Below are 27,097 nucleotides of genomic sequence, written 5' to 3'. Positions count from 1 at the left end.
CCTCCTCCCACAGTACTCCCTCCTCACCCCCCCACAGCATTCCCTCACCTCCCTTCCCACAGTGATCCCTCCTCACTGCCCCTCCCACAGTGCTCCCTCCTCAACCACCCCTCCCACAGTGCTCCCTCCTCAACCACCCTCCCACAGTGATCCCTCCTCAACCACCCCTCCCACAGTGATCCCTCCTCACTGCCCCTCCCACGGTGCTCCCTCCTCAACCACCCCTCCCACAGTGATCCCTCCTCACTGCCCCTCCCACGGTGCTCCCTCCTCAACCACCCCTCCCACGGTGCTCCCTCCTCACTGCCCCTCCCACAGTGATCCCTCCTCACTGCCCCTCCCACAATGATCCCTCCTCACTGCCCCTCCCACGGTGCTCCCTCCTCAACCACCCCTCCCACAGTGCTCCCTCCTCAACCACCCCTCCCACAGTGATCCCTCTTCAACCACCCCTCCCAGAGTGATCCCTCCTCACCGCCCCTCCCCACAGCATTCCCTCCTCACTTCCTCCTCCCACAGTACTCCCTCCTCACCCCCCCCACAGCATTCCCTCACCTCCCTTCCCACAGTGATCCCTCCTCACTGCCCCTCCCACAGTGCTCCCTCCTCAACTACCCCTCCCACGGTGCTCCCTCCTCAACCACCCCTCCCACAGTAATCCCTCTTCAACCACCCCTCCCAGAGTGATCCCTCCTCACCGCCCCTCCCCACAGTATTCCCTCCTCACTTCCTCCTCCCACAGTACTCCCTCCTCACCCCCCACAGCATTCCCTCCTCAAACCACCCCTCCCACAACGATCCCTCCTCACCACCCATCCCACAGTGATCCCTCCTCACCCCCCACAGCATTCCCTCCTCAACCACCCCTCCCACAACGATCCCTCCTCACCACCCATCCCACAGTGATCCCTCCTCACCCCCCACAGCATTCCCTCCTCAACCACCCCTCCCACAACGTTCCCTCCTCACCACCCATCCCACAGCGACCCCTCCTCACAGCCCCTCCCACAGTGATCCCTCCTCACCACCCCTCCCACAGTGATCCCTCCTCACCACCCCTCCCACAGTGATCCCTCCTCAGCACCCCTCCCACAGCGATCCCTACTCACCACCCCTCCCACTGTGATCCCTCCTCACCACCCCTCCCACTGTGATCCCTCCTCACCACCCACTGTGATCCCTCCTCACCACCCCTCCCACAGCGATCCCTCCTCACCGCCCCTCCCACAGTGATCCCTCCTCACCACCCACTGTGATCCCTCCTCACCACCCCTCCCACAGCGATCCCTCCTCACCACCCCTCCCACAGCGATCCCTCCTCACCACCCCTCCCACTGTGATCCCTCCTCACCACCCACAGCGATCCTCCTCACCACCCCTCCCACAGTGATACCTCCTCACCACCCACTGTGATCCCTCCTCACCACCCCTCCCACTGTGATCCCTCCTCACCACCCCTCCCACAGCGATCCCTCCTCACCACCCCTCCCACAGTGATCCCTCCTCACCACTCCCCACAGCGATCCCTCCTCACCACCCCTCCCACAGTGATACCTCCTCACCACCCCTCCCACAGTGATCCCTCCTCACCACTCCCCACAGTGATCCCTCCTCAACCACCCCTCCCACAGCAGTCCCTGCTCAATGCCCCTCCCACAGCGATCCCTCCTCACCACCCATCCCACAGTGATCCCTCCTCACCCCCCACAGCATTCCCTCCTCAACCACCCCTCCCACAACGATCCCTCCTCACCACCCATCCCACAGTGATCCCTCCTCACCCCCCCACAGCATTCCCTCCTCAACCACCCCTCCCACAACGTTCCCTCCTCACCACCCATCCCACAGCGACCCCTCCTCACAGCCCCTCCCACAGTGATCCCTCCTCACCACCCCTCCCACAGTGATCCCTCCTCACCACCCCTCCCACAGTGATCCCTCCTCATCACCCCTCCCACAGCGATCCCTACTCACCACCCCTCCCACTGTGATCCCTCCTCACCACCCCTCCCACTGTGATCCCTCCTCACCACCCACTGTGATCCCTCCTCACCACCCCTCCCACAGCGATCCCTCCTCACCACCCCTCCCACAGTGATCCCTCCTCACCACCCACTGTGATCCCTCCTCACCACCCCTCCCACAGCGATCCCTCCTCACCACCCCTCCCACAGCGATCCCTCCTCACCACCCCTCCCACTGTGATCCCTCCTCACCACCCACAGCGATCCCTCCTCACCACCCCTCCCACAGTGATACCTCCTCACCACCCACTGTGATCCCTCCTCACCACCCCTCCCACTGTGATCCCTCCTCACCACCCCTCCCACAGCGATCCCTCCTCACCACCCCTCCCACAGTGATCCCTCCTCACCACTCCCCACAGCGATCCCTCCTCACCACCCCTCCCACAGTGATACCTCCTCACCACCCTCCCACAGTGATCCCTCCTCACCACTCCCCACAGTGATCCCTCCTCAACCACCCCTCCCACAGCAGTCCCTGCTCAATGCCCCTCCCACAGCGATCCCTCCTCACCACCCCTTCCTCAGAATTCCCTCCTCACCACCCCTCCAGCTGTGATGATTTGAACTCAGTTTCTGATCGAGATTGAGATACCAGTGGGGGTGTTCAGGGGTATCCCCACCACCAGTGGGGGTGTTCTGGGGTAACCCCACCACCAGTGGGGGTGTTCAGGGGTATCCCCACCACCAGTGGGGGTGTTCAGGGGTAACCCCACCACCAGTGGGGGTGTTCTGGGGTAACACCACCACCAGTGGGGGTGTTCTGGGGGTAGCCCCACCACCAGTGGGGATGTTCGGGGGTAACCCCACCACCAGTGGGGGTGTTCAGGGGGGTAACCCCACCACCAGTGGGGATGTTCGGGGGTAACCCCACCACCAGTGGGAGTGTTCGGGGGTAACCACACCACCAATGGGGGTGTTCGGGGGTAACCCCACCACCAGTGGGAGTGTTCGGGGGTAACCACACCACCAGTGGGGATGTTCGGGGGGTTAACCCCACCACCAGTGGGAGTGTTCGGGGGTAACCACACTACCAATGGGGGGTGTTCGGGGGTAACCCCACCACCAGTGGGAGTGTTCGGGGGTAACCACACCACCAGTGGGGGTGTTCTGGGGGTAACCCTCCACCAGTGGGGGTGTTCGGGGGTAACCCCACCACCAGTGGGAGTGTTCGGGGGTAACCACACCACCAGTGGGGGTGTTCTGGGGGTAACCCCACCACCAGTGGGGGTGTTCGGGGGTAACCCCACCACCAGTGGGAGTGTTCGGGGGTAACCCCACCACCAGTGGGAGTGTTCGGGGGTAACCACACCACCAGTAGGGGTGTTCTGGGGGTAACCCCACCACCAGTGGGGGTGTTCGGGGGTAACCCCACCACCAGAGGGAGTGTTCGGGGGTAACCCCACCACCAGTGGGGGTGTTCGGGGGTAACCCCACCACCAGTGGGGATGTGCGGGGGGGGGGTAACCCCAAAGACAGAGGGGATATTTGGGGCTAACCCCACCACCAGCACAGGATCTGCACAGTGAATATTTCTGTTTGTTTCTCTTGGCAGAGGACCCCAAGTTCGAAAATACACTCCCCGTCCAGGAGTTTGAAGGGGGATCAGATGCGGCTGTTCTTTGCCATGTGGTTGGAATTCCGAATCCCATTGTGTCCTGGGAATATCATCAGGAGATTGTCCAGTCAGGTTTGTTCACTGATCATTGATCCCGGTATGGGTCTGACCCAGGGACACGGAGACTGGAACTGTGCACGGTGCTCCCGGTGTGAGACGGGATCTGTGCACGGTGCTCCCGGTGTGAGACTGGAACTGTGCACGGTGCTCCCCGTGTGGGTCTGACCCAGGGATACGGAGACTGGAACTGTGTACGGTGCTCCCGGTGTGGGTCTGACCCAGGGATACGGAGACTGGAACTGTGCACGGTGCTCCCGGTGTGAGACTGGAACTGTGCACGGTGCTCCCCGTGTGGGTCTGACCCAAGGATACGGAGACTGGAACTGTGTACGGTGCTCCCGGTGTGGGTCTGACCCAGGGATACGGAGACTGGAACTGTGCACGGTGCTCCCGGTGTGGGTCTGACCCAGGGATAGGGAGACCGGAACTGTGCACGGTGTTCCCGTTGTGGGTCTGACCCAGGGATACGGAGACTGGAACTGTACACGGTGCTCCCGGTGTGAGATTGGAACTGTGCATAGTTTTAACACCCACCTGCTTTTCCCTCAGAGCGTTACAGTATCCTGTCCGATGGGACTCTGGTGATCAAACACATCCGGGCGTCCGATGCAGGAACGTACCAGTGCATTGGAAGCATCACAGAGAGATCAGTGAGGAGATCTTTGCCAATCACAGTCAAAGTCAAGTGTACGTGACGGGGAGTGAGTAAAGTGGGAGGGGTGGTGAGGAGGGAACGCTGGAGGGGGTGAGGAGGGAACGCTGGAGGGGGTGAGGAGGGAACACTATGGGAGGGGGTGAGGAGGGAACGCTGTGGGAGGGGGGTGAGGAGGGAACACTATGGGAGGGGGTGAGGAGGGAACTGTGGAAGGGGGTGAGGAGGGAACACTATGGGAGGGGTGGTGAGGAGGCAACGCTGTGGAAGGGGGTGAGGAGGGAACACTATGGGAGGGGGTGAGGAGGGGAACTCTGTGGAAGGGGGTGAGGAGGGAACACTATGGGAGGGGTGGTGAGGAGGCAACGCTGTGGAAGGGGGTGAGGAGGGAACACTATGGGAGGGGGGTGAGGAGGGAACTCTGTGGAAGGGGATGAGGAGGGAACGCTGTGGGAGGGGGTGAGGAGGGAGTACTGTGGGAGGGGGTGAGGAGGGAACGCTATGGGAGGGGGTGAGGAGGGAACACTATGGGAGGGGGTGAGGAGGGAACACTATGGGAGGGGGTGAGGAGGGAATACTGTGGGAGGGGGTGAGGAGGGAATACTGTGGGAGGGGGTGAGGAGGGAACACTATGGGAGGGGGTGAGGAGGGAATACTGTGGAAGGGGGTGAGGAGGGAACACTATGGGAGGGGGTGAGGAGGGAATACTGTGGAAGGGGGTGAGGAGGGAGTACTGTGGGAGGGGGTTGAGGAGGGAATACTGTGGGAGGGGGTGAGGAGGGAGTACTGTGTGAGGGGGTTGAGCAGGGAACGCTGTCAGAGTGGGTGAGGAGGGAGTACTGTGTGAGGAGGGAGTACTGTGTGAGGAGGGAGTACTGTGGGAGAGGGTGAGGAGGGAGTACCGTGGGAGGGGGTGAGGAGGGAGTACTGTGGGAGGGGGTGAGGAGGGAACGCTATGGGAGGGGGTGAGGAGGGAGCACTGTGGGAGGGGGTGAGGAGGGAGTACTGTGGGAGGGGGTGAGGAGGGAGTGCTGTGGGAGGGGGTGAGGAGGGAGTACTGTGGCAGGGGGTGAGGAGGGAATGCTGTGGGAGGGGGTGAGGAGGGAACACTGTGGGAGGGAGTACTGTGGGAGGGGGTGAGGAGGGAACGCTATGGGAGGGGGTGAGGAGGGAACACTGTGGGAGGGAGTACTGTGTGAGGGGGTTGAGCAGGGAACGCTGTCAGAGTGGGTGAGGAGGGAGTACTGTGTGAGGAGGTGAGGAGGGAACGCTGTCAGAGTGGGTGAGGAGGGAGTACTGTGTGAGGAGGGAGTACTGTGTGAGGAGGGAGTACTGTGGGAGAGGGTGAGGAGGGAGTACCGTGGGAGGGGGTGAGGAGGGAGTGCTGTGGGAGGGGGTGAGGAGGGAGTACTGTGGCAGGGGGTGAGGAGGGAATGCTGTGGGAGGGGGTGAGGAGGGAACACTGTGGGAGGGAGTACTGTGGGAGGGGGTGAGGAGGGAACGCTATGGGAGGGGGTGAGGAGGGAGTACTGTGGGAGGGGGTGAGGAGGGAGTACTGTGGGAGGGGGTGAGGAGGGAACGCTATGGGAGGGGGTGAGGAGGGAACGCTATGGGAGGGGGTGAGTACTGTGGGAGGGGGGTGAGGAGCGAACGCTATGGGAGGGGGTGAGTACTGTGGGAGGGGGTGAGGAGGGAGTACTGTGGGAGGGGGTGAGGAGGGAACGCTATGGGAGGGGGGTGAGGAGGGAACGCTATGGGAGGGGGGTGAGGAGGGAGTACTGTGGGAGGGGGTGAGGAGGGAGTACTGTGGGAGGGGGGTGAGGAGGGAACGCTATGGGAGGGGGTGAGGAGGGAACGCTATGGGAGGGGGTGAGGAGGGAGTACTGTGGGAGGGGGTGAGTAGGGAACGCTATGGGAGCGGGTGAGGAGGGAGTACTGTGGGAGGGGGTGAGGAGGAAGTGCTGTGGGAGGGGGTGAGGAGGGAACGCTATGGGAGGGGGTGAGGAGGGAACGCTGTGGGAGGGGGTGAAGAGGGAGTACTGTGGGAGGGGGTGAGGAGGGAACGCTGTGGGAGGGGGGTGAGGAGGGAGTACTGTGGGAGGGGGTGAGGAGGGAGTACTGTGGGAGGGGATGAGGAGGGAACGCTGTGGGAGGGGGTGAGGAGGGAGTACTGTGGGAGGGGGTGAGGAGGGAGTACTGTGGGAGGGGGTGAGGTGGGAACGCTATGGGAGGGGGTGAGGAGGGAGTACTGTGGGAGGGGGGTGAGGAGGGAGTGCTGTGGGAGGGGGTGAGGAGGGAGTACTGTGGCAGGGGGTGAGGAGGGAATGCTGTGGGAGGGGGTGAGGAGGGAACACTGTGGGAGGGAGTACTGTGGGAGGGGGTGAGGAGGGAACGCTATGGGAGGGGGTGAGGAGGGAGTACTGTGGGAGGGGGTGAGGAGGGAGTACTGTGGGAGGGGGTGAGGAGGGAACGCTATGGGAGGGGGTGAGGAGGGAACGCTATGGGAGGGGGTGAGTACTGTGGGAGGGGGGTGAGGAGCGAACGCTATGGGAGGGGGTGAGTACTGTGGGAGGGGGGTGAGGAGGGAGTACTGTGGGAGGGGGTGAGGAGGGAACGCTATGGGAGGGGGTGAGGAGGGAACGCTATGGGAGGGGGTGAGGAGGGAGTACTGTGGGAGGGGGTGAGGAGGGAGTACTGTGGGAGGGGGTGAGGAGGGAACGCTATGGGAGGGGGTGAGGAGGGAACGCTATGGGAGGGGGTGAGGAGGGAGTACTGTGGGAGGGGGTGAGTAGGGAACGCTATGGGAGCGGGTGAGGAGGGAGTACTGTGGGAGGGGGTGAGGAGGAAGTGCTGTGGGAGGGGGTGAGGAGGGAACGCTATGGGAGGGGGTGAGGAGGGAACGCTGTGGGAGGGGGTGAAGAGGGAGTACTGTGGGAGGGGGTGAGGAGGGAACGCTGTGGGAGGGGGTGAGGAGGGAGTACTGTGGGAGGGGGGTGAGGAGGGAGTACTGTGGGAGGGGGTGAGGAGGGAACGCTATGGGAGGGGGTGAGGAGGGAGCACTGTGGGAGGGGGTGAGGAGGGAGTACTGTGGGAGGGGGTGAGGAGGGAGTGCTGTGGGAGGGGGTGAGGAGGGAGTACTGTGGCAGGGGGTGAGGAGGGAATGCTGTGGGAGGGGGTGAGGAGGGAACACTGTGGGAGGGAGTACTGTGGGAGGGGGTGAGGAGGGAACGCTATGGGAGGGGGTGAGGAGGGAGTACTGTGGGAGGGGGTGAGGAGGGAGTACTGTGGGAGGGGGTGAGGAGGGAACGCTATGGGAGGGGGTGAGGAGGGAACGCTATGGGAGGGGGTGAGTACTGTGGGAGGGGGGTGAGGAGCGAACGCTATGGGAGGGGGTGAGTACTGTGGGAGGGGGTGAGGAGGGAGTACTGTGGGAGGGGGTGAGGAGGGAACGCTATGGGAGGGGGTGAGGAGGGAACGCTATGGGAGGGGGTGAGGAGGGAGTACTGTGGGAGGGGGTGAGGAGGGAGTACTGTGGGAGGGGGTGAGGAGGGAACGCTATGGGAGGGGGTGAGGAGGGAACGCTATGGGAGGGGGTGAGGAGGGAGTACTGTGGGAGGGGGTGAGTAGGGAACGCTATGGGAGCGGGTGAGGAGGGAGTACTGTGGGAGGGGGTGAGGAGGAAGTGCTGTGGGAGGGGGTGAGGAGGGAACGCTATGGGAGGGGGTGAGGAGGGAACGCTGTGGGAGGGGGTGAAGAGGGAGTACTGTGGGAGGGGGTGAGGAGGGAACGCTGTGGGAGGGGGTGAGGAGGGAGTACTGTGGGAGGGGGTGAGGAGGGAGTACTGTGGGAGGGGATGAGGAGGGAACGCTGTGGGAGGGGGTGAGGAGGGAGTAAGGTGGGAGGGGGTGAGGAGGGAGTACTGTGGGAGGGGGTGAGGTGGGAACGCTATGGGAGGGGGTGAGGAGGGAGTACTGTGGGAGGGGGTGAGGAGGGAGTACTGTGGCAGGGGGTGAGGAGGGAATGCTGTGGGAGGGGGTGAGGAGGGAACACTGTGGGAGGGAGTACTGTGGGAGGGGGTGAGGAGGGAACGCTATGGGAGGGGGTGAGGAGGGAGTACTGTGGGAGGGGGTGAGGAGGGAGTACTGTGGGAGGGGGTGAGGAGGGAACGCTATGGGAGGGGGTGAGGAGGGAACGCTATGGGAGGGGGTGAGTACTGTGGGAGGGGGGTGAGGAGCGAACGCTATGGGAGGGGGTGAGTACTGTGGGAGGGGGTGAGGAGGGAGTACTGTGGGAGGGGGTGAGGAGGGAACGCTATGGGAGGGGGTGAGGAGGGAACGCTATGGGAGGGGGTGAGGAGGGAGTACTGTGGGAGGGGGTGAGGAGGGAGTACTGTGGGAGGGGGTGAGGAGGGAACGCTATGGGAGGGGGTGAGGAGGGAACGCTTTGGGAGGGGGTGAGGAGGGAGTACTGTGGGAGGGGGTGAGTAGGGAACGCTATGGGAGCGGGTGAGGAGGGAGTACTGTGGGAGGGGGTGAGGAGGAAGTGCTGTGGGAGGGGGTGAGGAGGGAACGCTATGGGAGGGGGTGAGGAGGGAACGCTGTGGGAGGGGGTGAAGAGGGAGTACTGTGGGAGGGGGTGAGGAGGGAACGCTGTGGGAGGGGGTGAGGAGGGAGTACTGTGGGAGGGGGTGAGGAGGGAGTACTGTGGGAGGGGATGAGGAGGGAACGCTGTGGGAGGGGGTGAGGAGGGAGTACTGTGGGAGGGGGTGAGGAGGGAGTACTGTGGGAGGGGGTGAGGTGGGAACGCTATGGGAGGGGGTGAGGAGGGAGTACTGTGGGAGGGGTTGAGGAGGGATCGCTGTCAGAGGGGGTGAGGAGGGAGTACTGTGGGAGGGGGTGAGGAGGGAGTACTGTGGGAGGGGGTGAGGAGGGAACGCTATGGGAGGGAGTACTGTGGGAGGGGGTGAGGAGGGAGTACTGTGGGAGGGGGTGAGGAGGGAACGCTGTGGGAGGGGGTGAGGAGGGAACGCTGTGGGAGGGGGTGAGGAGGGAGTACTGTGGGAGGGGGTGAGGAGGGAGTACTGTGGGAGGGGGTGAGGAGGGAACGCTGTGGGAGGGGGTGAGGAGGGAACGCTGTGGGAGGGGGTGAGGAGGGAGTACTGTGGGAGGGGGTGAGGAGGGAGTACTGTGGGAGGGGGTGAGGTGGGAACGCTATGGGAGGGGGTGAGGAGGGAGTACTGTGGGAGGGGGTGAGGAGGGAGTGCTGTGGGAGGGGGTGAGGAGGGAGTACTGTGGCAGGGGGTGAGGAGGGAATGCTGTGGGAGGGGGTGAGGAGGGAACACTGTGGGAGGGAGTACTGTGGGAGGGGGTGAGGAGGGAACGCTATGGGAGGGGGTGAGGAGGGAGTACTGTGGGAGGGGGTGAGGAGGGAGTACTGTGGGAGGGGGTGAGGAGGGAACGCTATGGGAGGGGGTGAGGAGGGAACGCTATGGGAGGGGGAGAGTACTGTGGGAGGGGGGTGAGGAGCGAACGCTATGGGAGGGGGTGAGTACTGTGGGAGGGGGTGAGGAGGGAGTACTGTGGGAGGGGGTGAGGAGGGAACGCTATGGGAGGGGGTGAGGAGGGAACGCTATGGGAGGGGGTGAGGAGGGAGTACTGTGGGAGGGGGTGAGGAGGGAGTACTGTGGGAGGGGGTGAGGAGGGAACGCTATGGGAGGGGGTGAGGAGGGAACGCTATGGGAGGGGGTGAGGAGGGAGTACTGTGGGAGGGGGTGAGTAGGGAACGCTATGGGAGCGGGTGAGGAGGGAGTACTGTGGGAGGGGGTGAGGAGGAAGTGCTGTGGGAGGGGGTGAGGAGGGAACGCTATGGGAGGGGGTGAGGAGGGAACGCTGTGGGAGGGGGTGAAGAGGGAGTACTGTGTGAGGGGGTGAGGAGGGAACGCTGTGGGAGGGGGTGAGGAGGGAGTACTGTGGGAGGGGGTGAGGAGGGAGTACTGTGGGAGGGGATGAGGAGGGAACGCTGTGGGAGGGGGTGAGGAGGGAGTACTGTGGGAGGGGGGTGAGGAGGGAGTACTGTGGGAGGGGGTGAGGTGGGAACGCTATGGGAGGGGGTGAGGAGGGAGTACTGTGGGAGGGGGTGAGGAGGGAGTACTGTGGCAGGGGGTGAGGAGGGAATGCTGTGGGAGGGGGTGAGGAGGGAACACTGTGGGAGGGGGTGAGGAGGGAACGCTATGGGAGGGGGTGAGGAGGGAGTACTGTGGGAGGGGGTGAGGAGGGAGTACTGTGGGAGGGGGTGAGGAGGGAACGCTATGGGAGGGGGTGAGGAGGGAACGCTATGGGAGGGGGTGAGTACTGTGGGAGGGGGGTGAGGAGCGAACGCTATGGGAGGGGGTGAGTACTGTGGGAGGGGGTGAGGAGGGAGTACTGTGGGAGGGGGTGAGGAGGGAACGCTATGGGAGGGGGTGAGGAGGGAACGCTATGGGAGGGGGTGAGGAGGGAGTACTGTGGGAGGGGGTGAGGAGGGAGTACTGTGGGAGGGGGTGAGGAGGGAACGCTATGGGAGGGGGTGAGGAGGGAACGCTTTGGGAGGGGGTGAGGAGGGAGTACTGTGGGAGGGGGTGAGTAGGGAACGCTATGGGAGCGGGTGAGGAGGGAGTACTGTGGGAGGGGGTGAGGAGGAAGTGCTGTGGGAGGGGGTGAGGAGGGAACGCTATGGGAGGGGGTGAGGAGGGAACGCTGTGGGAGGGGGTGAAGAGGGAGTACTGTGGGAGGGGGTGAGGAGGGAACGCTGTGGGAGGGGGTGAGGAGGGAGTACTGTGGGAGGGGGTGAGGAGGGAGTACTGTGGGAGGGGATGAGGAGGGAACGCTGTGGGAGGGGGTGAGGAGGGAGTACTGTGGGAGGGGGTGAGGAGGGAGTACTGTGGGAGGGGGTGAGGTGGGAACGCTATGGGAGGGGGTGAGGAGGGAGTACTGTGGGAGGGGTTGAGGAGGGATCGCTGTCAGAGGGGGTGAGGAGGGAGTACTGTGGGAGGGGGTGAGGAGGGAGTACTGTGGGAGGGGGTGAGGAGGGAACGCTATGGGAGGGAGTACTGTGGGAGGGGGTGAGGAGGGAGTACTGTGGGAGGGGGTGAGGAGGGAACGCTGTGGGAGGGGGTGAGGAGGGAACGCTGTGGGAGGGGGTGAGGAGGGAGTACTGTGGGAGGGGGTGAGGAGGGAGTACTGTGGGAGGGGGTGAGGAGGGAACGCTGTGGGAGGGGGTGAGGAGGGAACGCTGTGGGAGGGGGTGAGGAGGGAGTACTGTGGGAGGGGGTGAGGAGGGAGTACTGTGGGAGGGGGTGAGGAGGGAACGCTGTGGGAGGGGGTGAGGAGGGAGTACTGTGGGAGGGGGTGAGGTGGGAACGCTATGGGAGGGGGTGAGGAGGGAGTACTGTGGGAGGGGTTGAGGAGGGATCGCTGTCAGAGGGGGTGAGGAGGGAGTACTGTGGGAGGGGGTGAGGAGGGAGTACTGTGGGAGGGGGTGAGGAGGGAACGCTGTGGGAGGGGGTGAGGAGGGAACGCTGTGGGAGGGGGTGAGGTGGGAATGCTATGGGAGGGGGTGAGGAGGGAGTACTGTGGGAGGGGGTGAGGAGGGAACGCTGTCAGAGGGGGTGAGGAGGGAGTACTGTGGGAGAGGGTGAGGTTCTGCACTGAGGTTTGTGACTGACCAATGTGACTTTGCCCACTACAGACGTCCCCACATTTGAATCTTCTGAACCGCAGGTCCTGTACAGCTGGTTAGGAAACCCCGTCAACATCTCCTGCACCGTCCGGGCTTATCCCGAGCCAAACATCACCTGGAGCCGGAACAGTTTGGATCTTGGAGACATTGGACTTATCTCCAAACACTCAACAGACATCAGGAGTGTCCTGCAGGTCAGTCCGGGTTATGGGGGGGTCACAGAGACGGGGAGGGGTGTAGGGGCCAAAGCAAGTTACAGAGACAAGGAGGGAGGTAGGGGCTGGAGGGGGTTACAGAGACAAGGAGGGAGGTAAGGGCTGGAGGGGGTTACAGAGACAAGGAGGGAGGTAGGGGCTGGAGGGGGTTACAGAGACAAGGAGGGAGGTAGGGGCTGGAGGGGGTTACAGAGACAAGGAGGGAGGTAGGGGCTGGAGGGGGTTACAGAGACAAGGAGGGAGGTAGGGGCTGGAGGAGGTTACAGAGACAAGGAGGGAGGTAGGGGCTGGAGGGGGTTACAGAGACAAGGAGGGAGGTATGGGCTGGAGGGGGTTACAGAGACAAGGAGGGAGGTAGGGGCTGGAGGAGGTTACAGAGACAAGGAGGGAGGTAGGGGCTGGAGGGGGTTACAGAGACAAGGAGGGAGGTAGGGGCTGGAGGGGGTTACAGAGACAAGGAGGGAGGTAGGGGCTGGAGGGGGTTACAGAGACAAGGAGGGAGGTAGGGGCTGGAGGAGGTTACAGAGACAAGGAGGGAGGTAGGGGCTGGAGGGGGTTACAGAGACAAGGAGGGAGGTAGGGGCTGGAGGGGGTTACAGAGACAAGGAGGGAGGTAGGGGCTGGAGGGGGTTACAGAGACAAGGAGGGAGGTATGGGCTGGAGGGGGTTACAGAGACAAGGAGGGAGGTAGGGGCTGGAGGGGGTTACAGAGACAAGGAGGGAGGTAGGGGCTGGAGGGGGTTACAGAGACAAGGAGGGAGGTAGGGGCTGGAGGAGGTTACAGAGACAAGGAGGGAGGTAGGGGCTGGAGGGGGTTACAGAGACAAGGAGGGAGGTAGGGGCTGGAGGAGGTTACAGAGACAAGGAGGGAGGTAGGGGCTGGAGGGGGTTACAGAGACAAGGAGGGAGTTAGGGGCTGGAGGGGGTTAGGGAGATGGGGAAGTTTGTAGGGGCCGGAGCGGATCTCAGGGCTGGGAATGGGAGTATGGGCCGGAGGGTTGTACACCCCTCCCCTCCCCTCCCCTCCCCAGTCTCCCTCACTGACTCCCCCTCGCTCTCTCTCTCAGGTGCCAGTGAGATCAGCAGAGGAATTCTCAGAGTACCGGTGCACAGCAAGTAACGCTCAGGGCTCGGCTTCTCACACCGTGCAGCTGAGGGAGGGAGGTGAGGACAGCCGTGACTAACTCATGGGCCTCTCCCCACCCAGAGGCCCCCTTCCCTCTCCCATTCACACTTCCCCCTCCCTGTGAGTGTCCTTCCCCTCCCTCCCAACCACCGGTCTCCCTCCCCACCCCCTCCCATCCACACCATCTCAACTCTCCTCCCTCCCTAAGGCCCCCTCTCCCCTTCCACCCTGTGGGTCTCCTCCCCCCACCCCTCAGGATCACAGGAAGAGTGGGCAGACTCCACACAGACAGCAGGGTGGTGATGGAACCCGGGATCTCCAGAAGAGTCTCTCCAGGTCCCTCCGACCCCTCCCCTCCTACTCCATCGAGGGGAGGCCTCTTCTCGGCTGCCCCTCCCTCCTGTATGCCCCCACATCTCCGTCAGTGAAGGCACCTCTTGCCTGCACCCCACCTCTGCTGCGGGAGGCTCCCAACCCTCTCTCCCTCCCTCCCTCCCTCCTCCCAGGCGCCCACCCAATTCCACTCTGCTCCCACTGAACCCTCCGCCTCCCGTTTCCCCTCTGCAGGGTTTCCGGGCATCCCGCGGCAGCTGAGGGCGGAGCCACACTCCACCACTGTCCGGGTGGCCTTCGACCCGCCCAGGGAGGACAGCGGCATCCCCGTCCTGGGATACTGGCTGGAGTGGAGGCCGGACTCCAGCTGGGAATGGAACCGGGCACGAATCGACAACGGTAGGCCAGGGGAATCGGAGGGCGGGAGAGTGGCGGGGAGGGGGGAAATGTCAGGTTAGGAGAGGCCTGATGAAGGGTCTCCGCCTGAAACATCGACAGTTTATTCATTTCCATTGGCGCCTGTGGATTTCTGTGTGCAGGGATCAGTTATATCTACTGTGCCACACTTTCTGTAATCCATGGAAGACAAGCTGTGAAACCCATCCTGCCTCTCTCCCTCTCCCTCTGCCCCAGAATCCTACCTCGTCACTGGATTGCAGCCCTACACTCCGTACCAGTTCCGCGTGTCCGCCATCAACGGCAGAGGCGACGGCAATTATTCCGACATCGTTTCGGCCAGGACGCTCTCGAGCCGTGAGTGGATTCCAGCAGAAATGTCCGCGGGTAGAGGGGTGGGGGGGGACTTGGCACAGATTCAGACCCACACGGAGAGAATGGGGTAGGGACAGTGGGAGAGAGAAAGAAGGGGTAGAGAGAGTGAGGGAGAGAGAGAAGGGGGTAGGGACAGTGGGAGAGAGAGAAGGGGTAGACAGAGTGGGGAAGAAAAGGGGATAGGAAGAGGGAGAGAAAAGGGGTAGTGAGAGTGGGGGAGAGAGAGAAGGGGGTAGACAGTGGGGAAGAAAAGGGGATAGGAAGAGGGAGAGAGAAGGGGTTGTGAGAGTGAGGGAATGGGTATAGTGAGAGTAGGGGGAGGAGTGGTTAGGGAGAGTTGGGGTGGAGAGAGAAGAGGTAGAGAGGTGGGGGTGTGGAGTTGATTTGCTCCAAGATACGTTTGCAAGGGGTGGGGGGCAGAGGGAGATTGAATACGAGCTGCCCAAAGTGGGGAGAGGTTGCAAGAAGCAGAGTGAACAGGGGCTGCTGGGAGAGCTGAATCAGTGGTCCAGTAGTGGCTGGATGGACAGAGTGGTCTCCCACAGGTCTCTTGGGGCTAACCTTTGCTTTTTCATTCTTTTTAAAGTTGTTAGTATTTTGTACATTTATTTATTTGTATATTTTATTACCGCTGGCCATGCATTGCCCAGTAACTCTTTCACTGCTGCTCTCTCCTCCATGTAACCATCACCATGGTTCATCCACCATCTCGTCATCATGTGATCGCTCCCATTATGTCCGGTGATGTCATCTGCGGCCCGTCCAATAGGAGGTAGCGTTCCATTCCACTTTGCTCACTTCCCATCTTCTCGCCTGCTGTGATTGGGTGAATTTTGGGGAAGTGGGAAGGGGCAGTCGAGGGAGAGAACGGTGAAATAAAATTAAATGGACACTCCCCCTTTTGCTGTTGTGCACAGCAAGATCCCACCAGGGGAAAGAGGAAGGGGAAAACCTCTGCTGGACTGGGAAGTTTCAAGAGAGGAGGTCCTGAAATGGGGAGGGGGTGTTGCGCTCACCATTCAGGATTGGGGGTGTACCCTCATCATCTAGAGACTGGAACTCCCCCCACCTGGGGACCTCTCATCACTGAGTGGATCTGAGAAGGGCACGGCTAGATTTGTGGCTGTTGGGGCAACGATCGAGCATGAAACAAGGGACAAATGGATTTGCCCTGCTGTCCCAATTGACAGAATCTCTGGGGGTTCTGGGGGGGGTGGAAGAAAAGGGTGTAAGTCGATGTCAGTTCCCCCGGCCCAAGTTCATGTCTACCAGGTGAACTTGTGTCCTCTAACTCTCAATTCCCCACCCCTGAGGAAAATGGCTGTGAGCTTTCTCCCTGTCTATGCCCCCCATGATTTTATATACCTCTAGAAGGTCACCCAAACTCCAGTGAACAAAGTCCCAAACTGCCCTACCTCTCTCCATAACTTAGTCTGTGGAGTCCTGGCAACATCTTTGTAAATCTCCTCTGCATCTTCCTATAGTGGGAAGAGACCAAAGTGAACCCCTACGAGAAAGCCATTCTTCACTCTCTTCACACTAAACACCATCTTCCTACAGTTCCACCCAGATGCTCCATCCACAGAGAAAAGTACAGCACAACAGGCCCCCAGCCCACAATGTTGTATTAACCTTTCACCCTACTCGAAGATCAATCTCACCCTGCCTCCCTTTTCTCTTTCTGCCATGTGTCTAAGTGTCTCTTCAATATCCCTAATGTGTCAGCCTCTGCCACCTCCCCGGTAGTGTGTTCCACACACCCACCACTCTCTGTGTAAAACAAATCTTTAACATATCAGCTATACTTCCCTCCAATCAGCTTAAAATACTGTCCTTCATATTAGCTATTTTCTCCAAAGAAAAAGTCTCTGACTGTCCAATTGCTCTACCCCTCCTATGATCATGTACGCCTCTATCAAGTCACCTCTCATCACCCAGTGAGAAAAGGCCTCGCTCCCTCAACCTATCCTCATACGACAGGCTGTCTAATCCAGGCAGCATCCTCGTAAATCTCCTCCGCACCCTCCCTAAAGACGCTGCCCGGGCTGGAGGACTCTGGTTATGGGGAGAGATCGGATATGCTTTCCCTGGAGCGAAGGAGGCTGAGAGGCTTACGGAGAAGAGGAATAGATTCCTCCATCCATATCTCCCTCCGTGAGGATAGATAGACAGTCTTCTCCCCTCTGGTAGGGAACCAAAGATCAAGGTAGATCTATTCTCAAATGTTACCATATACTACCTTGAGATTTATTTTCTTACCAGGATTTGCAGGAAAACAGTAAATACTATAGAATTTTATGAACACTACGTCCACAGATACAAACTGGCAACCAGTGTGCAATAGAAGACAAACTGTGGAAATATAAAATAACACTGAGGACACGGGTTGTAGAGTGGTGCTGGGAAGGCTTCAGATGGGGATGGGACAGAGGATGCTGGCCCTTTCTCCAAAATGGAGATGGGGTAGAGTGGCATGACGGGGTTTCCACGGGATGTTCCCCAGGGAAGGAGGGGCTCTCGTCCGGAAGTAGCTGGGGAGGGGGTCTGCTTGCAGGTCCAGGGGAGGATGAGTCGAGGCATTTGAAAGAAAGAGAAGTTTGGGATGGAATAAATTGAATTTGGTGAGGGAGGAGTCTGAGGGTCTCGACAATCAGGACCCCCTGACACAAGTGAACCTCTACAAGCTGAACATGTGCCCTCTCATTCTTGATTACCAAAAGAGGTTTTGTGAGGAGACTGGGTAGGAGTTTCTGAAAGGGGAGAGGGAGTCGGGGGAGGGGGGTTGAGAATATAATGGCTGACGGGAGAGCTGCATTAGAGAGCCAGTAGCAGGCAGATGGGAGGGAAGGCCTGATCCTTTGTTCCATGGGACAGGACCAATGAAAAAATGTTCGTTGTTCCCACAGGGGAACCAGACAGGCCCAACGTCTCCACCAGTAATGAAAGCACAGGCAATGCTATCCGGATATTCTTCAAGGACGTGGAGAATGGAGGGAGCCCAGTTCTACGGCACTTCATCAGATACAAGGAAGTACGTGGCTACTATCACTCACAAACAACAGCCCCTGGGATTGTGTGGAGGGAGCTTCACTCTGTGTCTGACCCCGGGAGTGTGTGATGAGACGTTGTGGAGGGAGTTTCACTCTGTGTCTGACCCCGGGAGTGTGTGATGGGACGGTGCGGAGGGAGCTTCACTCTGTGTCTGACCCCGGGAGTGTGTGATGGGACGGTGTGGAGGGAGCTTCACTCTGTGTCTGACCCCGGGAGTGTGTGATGGGACGGTGTGGAGGGAGCTTCACTCTGTGTCTGACCCCGGGAGTGTGTGATGGGACGGTGTGGAGGGAGCTTCACTCTGTGTCTGACCCTGGGAGAGTGTGATTGGACGGTGTGGAGGGAGCTTCACTCTGTGTCTGACCCCGGGAGTGTGTGATGGGACGGTGTGGAGGGAGCTTCACTCTGTGTCTGACCCCGGGAGTGTGTGATGGAACAGTGTGGAGGGAGATTCACTCTGTGTCTGACCCCGGGAGTGTGTGATGGGACGGTGTGGGGGGAGCTTCACTCTGTGTCTGACCCCGGGACTGTGTGATGGGACGGTGTGGAGGGAGCTTCACTCTGTGTCTGACCCTGGGAGTGTGTGATGGGACGGTGTGGAGGGAGCTTCACTCTGTGTCTGACCCCGGGAGTGTGTGATGAGACGGTGTGGAGGGAACTTCACTCTGTGTCTGACCCCGGGAGTGTGTGATGGGATGGTGTGGAGGGAGCTTCAATCTGTGTCTGACCCCGGGAGTGTGTGATGGGACGGTGTGGAGGGAGCTTCACTCTGTGTCTGACCCCGGGAGTGTGTGATGGGACGGTGTGGAGGGAGCTTCACTCTGTGTCTGACCCTGGGAGAGTGTGATTGGACGGTGTGGAGGGAGCTTCACTCTGTGTCTGACCCCGGGAGTGTGTGATGGGACGGTGTGGAGGGAGCTTCACTCTGTGTCTGACCCTGGGAGTGTTTGAGGGGACGGTGCAGAGGGAGCTTCACTCTGTGTCTGACCCCAGGAGTGTGTGATGGGACGGTGTGGAGAGAGCTTCACTCTGTGTCTGACCCCAGGAGTGTGTGATGGGACGGTGTGGAGGGAGATTCACTCTGTGTCTGACCCCAGGAGTGTGTGATGGGACGGTGTGGAGGGAGATTCACTCTGTATCTGACCCCGGGAGTGTGTGATGGGACGGTGTGGAGGGAGATTCACTCTGTGTCTGACCCCGGGAGTGTGTGATGGGACGGTGTGGAGGGAGCTTCACTCTGTGTCTGACCCCGGGAGTGTGTGATGAGACGGTGTGGAGGGAGCTTCACTCTGTGTCTGACCCCGGGAGTGTGTGATGGGATGGTGTGGAGGGAGCTTCAATCTGTGTCTGACCCCGGGAGTGTGTGATGGGACGGTGTGGAGGGAGCTTCACTCTGTGTCTGACCCCGGGAGTGTGTGATGGGACGGTGTGGAGGGAGCTTCACTCTGTGTCTGACCCTGGGAGAGTGTGATTGGACGGTGTGGAGGGAGCTTCACTCTGTGTCTGACCCCGGGAGTGTGTGATGGGACGGTGTGGAGGGAGCTTCACTCTGTGTCTGACCCTGGGAGTGTTTGAGGGGACGGTGCAGAGGGAGCTTCACTCTGTGTCTGACCCCAGGAGTTTGTGATGGGACGGTGTGGAGAGAGCTTCACTCTGTGTCTGACCCCAGGAGTGTGTGATGGGACGGTGTGGAGGGAGATTCACTCTGTGTCTGACCCCAGGAGTGTGTGATGGGACGGTGTGGAGGGAGATTCACTCTGTATCTGACCCCGGGAGTGTGTGATGGGACGGTGTGGAGGGAGATTCACTCTGTGTCTGACCCCGGGAGTGTGTGATGGGACGGTGTGGAGGGAGCTTCACTCTGTATCTGACCCCGGGAGTGTGTGATGGGACGGTGTGGAAGGAGCTTCACTCTGTGTCTGACCCTGGGAGTGTGTGATGGGACAGTGTGGAGGGAGCTTCACTCTGTGTCTGACCCTGGGAGTGTGTGATGGGACAGTGTGGAGGGAGCTTCACTCTGTGTCTGACCCTGGGAGTGTGTGATGGGACAGTGTGGAGGGAGCTTCACTCTGTGTCTGACCCTGGGAGTGTGTGATGGGACTGTGTGGAGGGAGCTTCACTCTGTGCCTGACCCCAGGAGTGTGTGATGGGACGGTGTGGAAGGAGTTTCACTCTGTGGCTGACCCTGGGAGTGTGTGATGGGACAGTGTGGAGGGAGCTTCACTCTGTGTCTGACCCTGGGAGTGTGTGATGGGACAGTGTGGAGGGAGCTTCACTCTGTGTCTGACCCTGGGAGTGTGTGATGGGACAGTGTGGAGGGAGCTTCACTCTGTGTCTGACCCTGGGAGTGTGTGATGGGACTGTGTGGAGGGAGCTTCACTCTGTGTCTGACCCCGGGAGTGAGTGATGGGACAGTGTGGAGGGAGATTCACTCTGTGTCTGATCCCAGGAGTGTGTGATGGGACGGTGTGGAAGGAGTTTCACTCTGTGGCTGACCCCAGGAGTGTGTGATGGGACGGTGTGGAAGGAGTTTCACTCTGTGTCTGACCCCGGGAGTGTGTGATGGGACAGTGTGGAGGGAGCTTCACTCTGTGTCTGACCCTGGGAGTGTGTGATGGGACAGTGTGGAGGGAGCTTCACTCTGTGTCTGACCCTGGGAGTGTGTGATGGGACAGTGTGGAGGGAGCTTCACTCTGTGTCTGACCCTGGGAGTGTGTGATGGGACAGTGTGGAGGGAGCTTCACTCTGTGTCTGACCCCTGGAGTGTGTGATGGGACGGTGTGGAGGGAGTTTCACTCTGTGTCTGACCCCGGGAGTGTGTGAGGGGACGGTGTGGAGGGAACTTCACCCTGTGTCTGACCCCGGGAGTGTGTGATGGGGCGGTGTGGAGGGAGCTTCACTCTGTGTCTGACCCCGGGAGTGTGTGATGGGACGGTGTGGAGGGAGATTCACTCTGTGTCTGACCCCGGGAGTGTGTGATGGGACGGTGTGGAAGGATTTTCACTCTGTGGCTGACCCCGGGAGTGTGTGGTGGGACGGTGTGGAGGGAGCTTCACTCTGTGTCTGACCCCGGGAGAGAGTGATGGGACAGTGTGGAGGGAGATTCACTCTGTGTCTGACCCTGGGAGTGTGTGATGGGACGGTGAGGAGGGAGCTTCACTCTGTGTCTGACCCCGGGAGAGAGTGATGGGACAGTGTGGAGGGAGATTCACTCTGTGTCTGACCCTGGGAGTGTGTGATGGGACGGTGAGGAGGGAGTTTCACTCTGTGTCTGACCCTGGGAGTGTGTGATGGGACAGTGTGGAGGGAGCTTCACTCTGTGGCTGACCGAGGGATGTGTGATGGGCTGCTCGGGGGTGGGGGGGGCTGGGTAGGGGAAGGAAGATTTTGAGTAGGTTTGGAGATGTATCTCTGCCTCTGACCCCGTCCCCAGGATGAAGCTGATGAATGGTGCAATGTAACGGTGAATAATTCCAGTTCCGACTCCTATCTCCTGGAAAATCTGAACTGGGGCTCAGTCTATGAGTTAGAGATCGAGGCAGAAAACAGTATTGGTCGCTCGGTGACCACCTACCTGAATGTCTCCATTCCTCTGAGACCGCCCGCTGCTGCTGTTGGTGAGTTGCAGATCGTCACTTCCTCTGACCACTCTCAACCTTCTGACCCTGTCCCATGACTCCTGCACCCCTCCATTCCAAACTGAGATAGAAATCATGAGGGTATCTTCTGCTTTCTGGGTGACTCCTGTCCTTCTGATTTCTCGTGGTCTGTCAGCCCTGACCCCTGCACTGGTTCTCATCCCTTGACCTTTGCACTGCCCCTTGTCCCTTAAGCTCCCCTTGACCCTCAGCTTCGCTTTTACCCCTCATCCTTTACACTTATCTTCACCCCTTGACTGTTGACCTTCACCCTTCCCTCCACTCTTGATCCAGAACTCGTCTTTGACCTCCTCCCATTGCCCCTCAATCATCTGCCTCACCTTGACCCTGACCTTGTTCCTCAACCCTTCACCTGAACAACATCCTCTCCCATATCCCTCCCCTCGTCCCTTGACCCTACCTTCGTCCTGTCCCTCGTCATTTCTCCCTCAACCCTTGAGTGGACTCATGTCTGACCTTTGCCCTTGATCCTTTTCCTGCCCGCTCCCCGCTCTCCCTCCCTGTGACAGGTCAAAAGCCGAGGGTTGGCACGGCTGCTGTGGTTGGCATCATTCTGGTGATCTTTGTGGCGCTCCTGCTGCTGGTGGACATCGTGTGCTACCGTACCCGCCGCTGTGGCATCCTCATGTGCCTGTCCGCCAGCCTGCTGGAGCGAGGCGACATCGAACGCAAGGGCCTGGACCGCGAGGCCGATGAGTCCAGTGACAGGTGAGTGGACGGGGTTGGGGGGGTGGGGGGTGCGGCAGACTGGAGAGCTGTGTTACTAAGAGGGTGGGGCAAGGGAGTGAGAAACTGAGACACAACTTGTCCACATCTGCCTTCCCTCTCCCTGGTCTCGCTCTCTATCCTCTTCTCCTTTCTTTCCCTCTCTCTATTTTCTACCCCTCTATAGCACAACCCCACCTAACCCTCTTCTCCCCCTAATCCCCTCTTACTACCCCATAATCCTTCCATTGTAAACCCTCTCCCACTCCTTTTCATACTCTCCCTCCAAACCCACTTTCTCTCTCTCACACATTCTTAATCTCCTTGGGTTTTGCTTTCTCTCTCTCCCTCTCTTGCCTCCTCCTCTTCCGCTCTCTTGCCCTCCTGCCCTCCCTCCCCTTGATCTTCTTAGAGTGTGAACAGTAGCTGTTCCTGACTCTGTTCCCTCCGTCCCTCTGTCTATCCATCTCTCCCACGTCCTCTTTCCCTCCTTCCCTTGCTATTTTTCTTTCACTCGCTCTTCCCACCATTTCTTCACCCTATATCCCTCTTGTCTCCCTCACCCTTTCTCTCTCTGTCCGTTCCCTCACTCTTTCACACCCCACTTCCTGTCGCACTCTCTCCCTCTATATCTCTTTAAATTATTGCCCTTGTTGTCACTGTCACTCTTTCTATCTCTTGTCGTCTCTGACTCAATCTCCCTCGTCTTCCCTCTTTCCCTCCTCCTTTACCCCCACCCTCTTGGTTTCTCTTCCTCCTCCACCTCTACCTGTTAATCTCTTCGTGTTGGCGATGCTCCTCCCCCCCGGGAATCAGGTGTATTGGCACTGACGCGCATTGGGAAGTTGAGGTTTCCCAGGCAGCACTACAGCACCAGGTATAACTAAACTACAGAAAGTGAATGAAATGGTGCAAATGTGGAAAGGCAGGTTCATGGGCTCAGAAAGCCAACGACAGGGGAAGATGTGGTTTCTAAAACATCGTGTGTGGTTATTCCCCTCCCTTCTTTGCCCCCTCTCTCCCCATTTCTCTACCACAATCTCTCCCTCTCCCCTCTCTCTCTTCCCCTTCTCTCTCCCTCCTCCTTCTCCACTCTTCCTCTCTCTCCTTCACAACAATCTTACCCTTCCCGCCCTTTCTCACTCCTCCTCCCTTTTCCCCTTCCACTTTCCCCCTTTCTTCCCTTCCCTCTCCCTTTCTTCCACTTGCATCTTTCCCTCTACCACTCCACCTCTATCATTTCCCCACCTTCTCTCCCCTTTCATCCCTCTCTCTCTCTCTCTCTCTCTCTCTCTCTCCCTCTCCCTCTCCCTCTCCCTCTCCCTCTCCCTCTCCCTCTCCCTCTCCCTCTCCCTCTCCCTCTCCCTCTCCCTCTCCCTCTCCCTCTCTCCCTTTCCATCTCTCTCGTTCCTCTGGCCAGTGCCACCTCCTCACAGCCACTCTATTTTTCTGTACCCGTCAGGACAACCTCTTTCACCGACCGGTGCGCACCACTGCCGACGGTCTCGAAGCACTGCTAACAGGCACCTCCTCGTCCCCCCAAAGCCCACCAGCTAACTGGAGACGCACAGGAAGACCCCACAGACGACTGGACATCTAGACGTCTGGAGTAACTCATTCCCACGTATCCTGCAGCCCTCATCTCCCTCCCAGCCTCCTGAGGGTCTGAAGGCTCACTCTCACCGAGGGATTGACTCCCTCCTGTTACAATCGAGGCACACTGACCCTTTAGCAGAAATCAAAACCGGTCAGGGGATTCAATAACAAACCCAGCCCCACACCACACTCCATGGGTTGTAGGAGCCAGAGTGGGGGTCACATATACATTTTGGGGAAGGGGGTTACAGAGACAGGAATGGGGACTGAAGGAGGGGTGGTCACAGGGATGGTAGGGGTGTAGGGGCCAGAGAGCCACAGTGACGGGGTGCGGTGTAGGGGCTGAAAGGGGTCACAGAGAAGGGGAGGGGTATAAGGGCTGAAGGAAGTCTCAGAGATGTGGAGGGGTGTAGGAGCCAGAGGAGTCACAGAAGCACAGAGCATGGGGGGAATTCGCTGAAATTTGACTGTCGCCCACGTGGCTTAGTGCTGTCTTCCTGCGGGATCTCACTGTGCACAAGTTGGTAACGTAACGTTCCATGGAAGTTTGATATTGGGAAGTCATGAGATGGAGGTTGGTGTGTGTGGGTGTCTCTTTCTCCCCTTTCCCACCTCCTTCATTCCCCTAGCCTCTCACCATTCCGGAATCCACTCTAATCCTGATGATCTGTGCGGGCTGCGGGAAGGTTCTTTGGGAAGTATTTAGTGACAACGTCTCTGGATTCTGACGAATGTGAACTGGAGTTTGTAGATCTGAGCAGCTTTATAAACCCATTACCTATTTATTTTTTTAACTTGTTATTCCTTTGCTTGTTTCTGATGGGTTACAGCACAGAAACAGGCCCTTCAGCCCTCTGAGTCTGTGCTACCCCACTGACCAACCCTAATTTATTACACTTCACAGTCATGTCAAAAACAACCCAAATCCTCTCAGATTCTTCCTCTCCCCCTCATTCAGGGGCCAACTAATCCACTGATTAAAACCACATGTTTTTTCCCGGAATGCTGGAGGAGATGAAAACTGAAGCAGGACGTCCAAGGGAGTCAGAGGGAAAATGTGTGTGTGTGCGTGAGTGTGCGTGTGCGTGTGTGTGGTGGAGGGTGGGATACAAACAAGGAAGGGGAGGGCAAAGACCTCAGACCAAGCAGTTTGACATCGGCAGAGAGGGTGCTGTGTCAGTGATATGGGAGGTTTGAGAACAGCTAAACATTTGAACTGCCATACTGACATGAGAGATTGAAATTTCTCGACTTTGAAATTTAAGACATTCCTTGTTATATTCCTAAGCCTGGTTGTGCCTTGTATTTAATTGCTTTTTTTAAATAAATGATGTTTATATTCATCAATGTGTGTGACCTTTCTGTTTGGGGAAACTATATTGCCTGCAACATCGCAAAAGGTTGTGTCTGACCCCGGGAGTGTGTGATGGGACAGTGTGGAGGGAGCTTCACTGTGTCTGACCCCGGGAGTGTGTGATGGGACGGTGTGGAGGGAGCTTCACTCTGTGTCTGACCCCGGGAGTGTGTGAGGGGACGGTGTGGAGGGAGCTTCACTCTGTGTCTGACCCCGGGAGTGTGTGAGGGGACGGTGTGGAGGGAGCTTCACTCTGTGTCTGACCCCGGGAGTGTGTGATGGGACGGTGTGGAGGGAGCTTCACTCTGTGTCTGACCCCGGGAGTGTGTGATGGGACAGTGTGGAGGGAGCTTCACTCTGTCTGACCCCGGGAGTGTGTGATGGGACGGTGTGGAGGGAGCTTCACTCTGTCTGACCCCGGGAGTGTGTGATGGGACGGTGTGGAGGGAGCTTCACTGTGTCTGACCCCGGGAGTGTGTGATGGGACGGTGTGGGGGAGCTTCACTCTGTCTGACCCCGGGAGTGTGTGATGGGACGGTGAGGAGGGAGCTTCACTCTGTCTGACCCCGGGAGTGTGTGATGGGACGGTGTGGAGGGAGCTTCACTCTGTCTGACCCCGGGAGTGTGTGATGGGACAGTGTGGAGGGAACTTCACTCTGTGTCTGACCCTGGGAGTGTGTTATGGGACAGTGTGGAGGGAACTTCACTCTGTGTCTGACCCTGGGAGTGTGTGATGGGACGGTGTGGAGGGAGTTTCACTCTGTGTCTGACCCCGGGAGTGTGTGAGGGGACGGTGTGGAGGGAACTTCACTCTGTGTCTGACCCCAGGAGTGTGTGATGGGACGGTGTGGAGGGAACTTCACTCTGTGTCTGACCCCGGGAGTGTGTGATGGGACGGTGTGGAGGGAGTTTCACTCTGTGTCTGACCCCGGCAGTGTGTGATGGGACGGTGTGGAGGGAGCTTCACTCTGTGTCTGACCCCGGGAGTGTGTGATGGGACGGTGTGGAGGGAGCTTCACTCTGTGTCTGACCCCGGGAGTGTGTGATGGGACGGTGTGGAGGGAGCTTCACTCTGTGTCTGACCCCGGGAGTGTGTGATGGGACGGTGTGGGGGGAGCTTCACTCTGTCTGACCCCGGGAGTGTGTGATGGGACGGTGTGGAGGGAGCTTCACTCTGTCTGACCCCGGGAGTGTGTGATGGGACAGTGTGGAGGGAACTTCACTCTGTGTCTGACCCTGGGAGTGTGTGATGGGACAGTGTGGAGGGAACTTCACTCTGTGTCTGACCCTGGGAGTGTGTGATGGGACGGTGTGGAGGGAGTTTCACTCTGTGTCTGACCCCGGGAGTGTGTGAGGGGACGGTGTGGAGGGAACTTCACTCTGTGTCTGACCCCAGGAGTGTGTGATGGGACGGTGTGGAGGGAACTTCACTCTGTGTCTGACCCCGGCAGTGTGTGATGGGACGGTGTGGAGGGAGTTTCACCCTGTGTCTGACCCCGGGTGTGTGTGATGGGACGGTGTGGAGGGAGTTTCACTCTGTGTCTGACCCTGGGAGTGTGTGATGGGACAGTGTGGAGGGAGCTTCACTCTGTGTCTGACCCCGGGAGTGTGTGAGGGGACGGTGTGGAGGGAGCTTCACTCTGTGTCTGACCCCGGGAGTGTGTGATGGGACGGTGTGGAGGGAGTTTCACTCTGTGTCTGACCCCGGGAGTGTGTGATGGGACAGTGTGGAGGGAGCTTCACTCTGTGTCTGACCCCGGGAGTGTGTGAGGGGACGGTGTGGAGGGAGCTTCACTCTGTGTCTGACCCCGGGAGTGTGTGATGGGACGGTGTGGAGGGAGTTTCACTCTGTGTCTGACCCCGGGAGTGTGTGATGGGACAGTGTGGAGGGAGCTTCACTCTGTGTCTGACCCCGGGAGTGTGTGATGGGACGGTGTGGAGGGAGCTTCACTCTGTGTCTGACCCCGGGAGTGTGTGATGAGACGGTGTGGAGGGAGCTTCACTCTGTGTCTGACCCCGGGAGTGTGTGATGGGACGGTGTGGAGGGAGCTTCACTCTTTGTCTGACCCCGGGAGTGTGTGATGGGACAGTGTGGAGGGAGCTTCACTGACAGCACATACTGACTCTCTGTCCAACCTTTATCAGAACGGGCCTCTGCTACTCGAACGATGAACTCTGGATCTCCCCTTCTTGCCCCTCAACGTCAGCCTGCCCTGC

General features: G+C 59.5%; 1 protein-coding gene across 1 annotated transcript in view; it reads left to right on the top strand.

Annotated features, from left to right (window-relative positions):
• The window catches only part of ncam3 (neural cell adhesion molecule 3), a 44,276-nt gene extending 19,413 nt beyond the window's left edge, over nucleotides 1-24,863 (top strand). Inside the window, exons 4-13 of the mRNA XM_059957458.1 lie at nucleotides 3,580-3,714; nucleotides 4,252-4,389; nucleotides 12,080-12,264; nucleotides 13,353-13,449; nucleotides 13,979-14,143; nucleotides 14,378-14,497; nucleotides 17,422-17,546; nucleotides 21,000-21,183; nucleotides 21,735-21,933; nucleotides 23,393-24,863. Of these exons, the coding sequence (XP_059813441.1) occupies nucleotides 3,580-3,714; nucleotides 4,252-4,389; nucleotides 12,080-12,264; nucleotides 13,353-13,449; nucleotides 13,979-14,143; nucleotides 14,378-14,497; nucleotides 17,422-17,546; nucleotides 21,000-21,183; nucleotides 21,735-21,933; nucleotides 23,393-23,450 (1,406 nt within the window). The 3' untranslated portion in view covers nucleotides 23,451-24,863. The remainder of the gene's footprint in view (nucleotides 1-3,579; nucleotides 3,715-4,251; nucleotides 4,390-12,079; nucleotides 12,265-13,352; nucleotides 13,450-13,978; nucleotides 14,144-14,377; nucleotides 14,498-17,421; nucleotides 17,547-20,999; nucleotides 21,184-21,734; nucleotides 21,934-23,392) is intronic.
• The last annotated feature ends 2,234 nt before the right edge of the window (nucleotides 24,864-27,097 follow it).

This window comes from Hypanus sabinus, assembly GCF_030144855.1.
Source record: "Hypanus sabinus isolate sHypSab1 chromosome 1 unlocalized genomic scaffold, sHypSab1.hap1 SUPER_1_unloc_6, whole genome shotgun sequence".
Lineage (NCBI taxonomy): Eukaryota > Metazoa > Chordata > Chondrichthyes > Myliobatiformes > Dasyatidae > Hypanus > Hypanus sabinus.
Note: the sequence above shows the minus strand (reverse complement) of the source record. Positions and strands in the feature narration are given on the sequence as shown.